The 2,175-nt window shown below is 44.3% G+C and overlaps 1 protein-coding gene across 1 annotated transcript in view; it reads right to left on the bottom strand.

Moving 5' to 3' along the window:
• Positions 1 to 53: 53 nt before the first annotated feature.
• LOC103355125 (prestin-like) overlaps positions 54 to 2,175 on the bottom strand; it is a gene marked incomplete at its 3' end in the record, with an annotated part of 10,141 nt that continues 8,019 nt past the window's right edge. Inside the window, exon 3 of the mRNA XM_008278791.1 lies at positions 54 to 327. Within this exon, the coding sequence (XP_008277013.1) occupies positions 54 to 327 (274 nt within the window). The remainder of the gene's footprint in view (positions 328 to 2,175) is intronic.

Here is a 2,175-nt window from a genome sequence, read left to right as displayed (position 1 = left end):
AGAGAAAAGAAAAATCAAACAAAACAGTCCCAGAGGCCAAGTGATTGCATCACATGAGAGCTACAGGGATACCAAAACAAAGACAGCGTGAAGCTGAAAACAGTCTCTTGGGAGTTGGCAGCTAGCCCTTCACATTCTTTGACCGTCATGGCTACTGTATGATACAGCAGTGCTGCAGGGGACTGACCTTGAGGGAGCTGCACAACTCCTGTACTGAGACCTGACACCACGTCCGAAAAGAGGTACTGCTTGACTGGATAGGACGGCAGCCATGTCAGAATAGGCAGAAAACTCAGCGCTACTGCCTTGGCCTTCTTTGACGAACACCTATGACACAAGACAAAGAAGAATCATTTAAGATCAGTATCACAGAAGAGAAACTTTTTCCTGAGGGTTGCACTACAAAGCAAGTTCAACATAGCGAACATTTGACTTGTGTTAGCTGACTCAACAAAACGTAAAGCTCATTTAGAGTAGCGGTCTCAAACTCAGCTTATCTGGGGGCCACTGGAGGTAGAGTCTGGCTGAGACCGCATCAAGTGTTTCACAAATAAAGTACAACTGATCCAATCTTCTCAGTCTTTATTAATAACAATTCTGACCATGAACATAAGCGTCTCTTACTTTCTCCTTGCTGCCAGAGACCTGCAGCGCTTCCTCTTACACAGCTGAGCCACATTTGACTTGAGGGAGGAAGCAACTGAGACCCTCAGCGTGGCTGGAAGATGCTCATCAGTAAGTTTGGACCTGTGCTTTGACTTATTAAAGTTCATGGTGGAGAAGAGCTTTTCACACAGATAGCTGCTCCCAAAAAGGCACATGGTCCGCTTGAACATCCTGGAAAGCTCAGGGAAGGTGGGGGGCGATTCTCTCAAAAACTGTCCATGCTTGTCTGCTTTTCCACTCACCTCCCTGAACTTGGCTTTGAGTTTAGAATTGCACTGCAGGTCAATTAGTTCCATCTGAAGCACAGGAGGAGCATCTTCCACATTGAAGGAGAAGGGGTCAGCAAAAATTAGAAAAGTGTCTCTGTGTGTCTTGAAGTCTGCTCCTGTAGCTTTACAATCATCATACCTCTCACCACTGAAAGGTGTGTCCGAATCCATGAGTACCTTGTATGCAGGTAAATGGCAGAAGTTTGTCTGAGAAAGCTGGGTTTCCATCACACAAGTTTTGTGGAGGATGCTCTGACATTGTTATAAGCAGCACTGACAAGCTGGCCCTGGATGTGTAACTTCCTGTTCAGCACATTCATCTCCTGTGTGATGTCAACAAGAAAAGCTAAGTCCATGAGCCATTTGGGATCCCTTAGCACAGGAGCAGTCATCCCATCCTTCTCCATGAAGGCTTTCACTTCTCCTCTCAACTCAAAAAACCTCTTCAAGATGTTTCCCCTGCTGAGCCAACGTACCTCGGTAAAGTAGAGCACATCCTCATATGCTGACTCTATTTCCTCCAGAAAGGCGGTGAACTGCAGGTGCTTTAAGCCCCTGGATCTGATATGGCTGACGCATTTGAACTGGTATCATAAAAACAGTTGGCAACTTTCTTTGTTAACCCATATTTTCTTCACCAAGTTCTATTCCTGCTCTCATAAAAGAGGAAGTTTAATGTGCCATTTCACTTTCCTTTCACCCAAAATGACCATGTCAGGTGCCACCTGCTTCAGTCAAGAGGAACAAGTTGTTATAATTGAAAGCTGTGACGAATATAAAGAGTTCTGACAGTAAAAAGCAGCAATTTTAAAGCAAATGATAGACGAGAGGAATGCTGTCAGAAAACTGGTAGCAACACAATGTAAACAGTTTGCCGACTATAATGGCATGGCTTTGTTCAGTTATATTACTGATGTACAGCTCAACATCTATCTGAATCAAGTGTGGTGTGGATCATGTGTCCAACAAAGACCCTCTTGGTTGGCTGGAGCTGGATATGATAAAATAATTTTGCTGCACTCACCTGTCATAGTCGCCAGTAAACCCATAAAGTTGGCACATCTTAATGGGTAAACATAACAAGAACTATTTGCTCATTGTCACATCCTGTGTAAACCTGACAGTCACCATGCGTAACATGGGACATACCTGCTTTTCAGGTATTCAGCTTGAGACACAGGGCTGTAAAATGATCCAAGTACAGGACAATGATGAGGAAATATTCATGTTGCCATCTGCC

This window comes from Stegastes partitus, unplaced genomic scaffold (genome assembly GCF_000690725.1).
Source record: "Stegastes partitus isolate 25-593 unplaced genomic scaffold, Stegastes_partitus-1.0.2 Scaffold132, whole genome shotgun sequence".
Lineage (NCBI taxonomy): Eukaryota > Metazoa > Chordata > Actinopteri > Pomacentridae > Stegastes > Stegastes partitus.
This window is presented reverse-complemented; position numbering and strand designations above follow the sequence as displayed.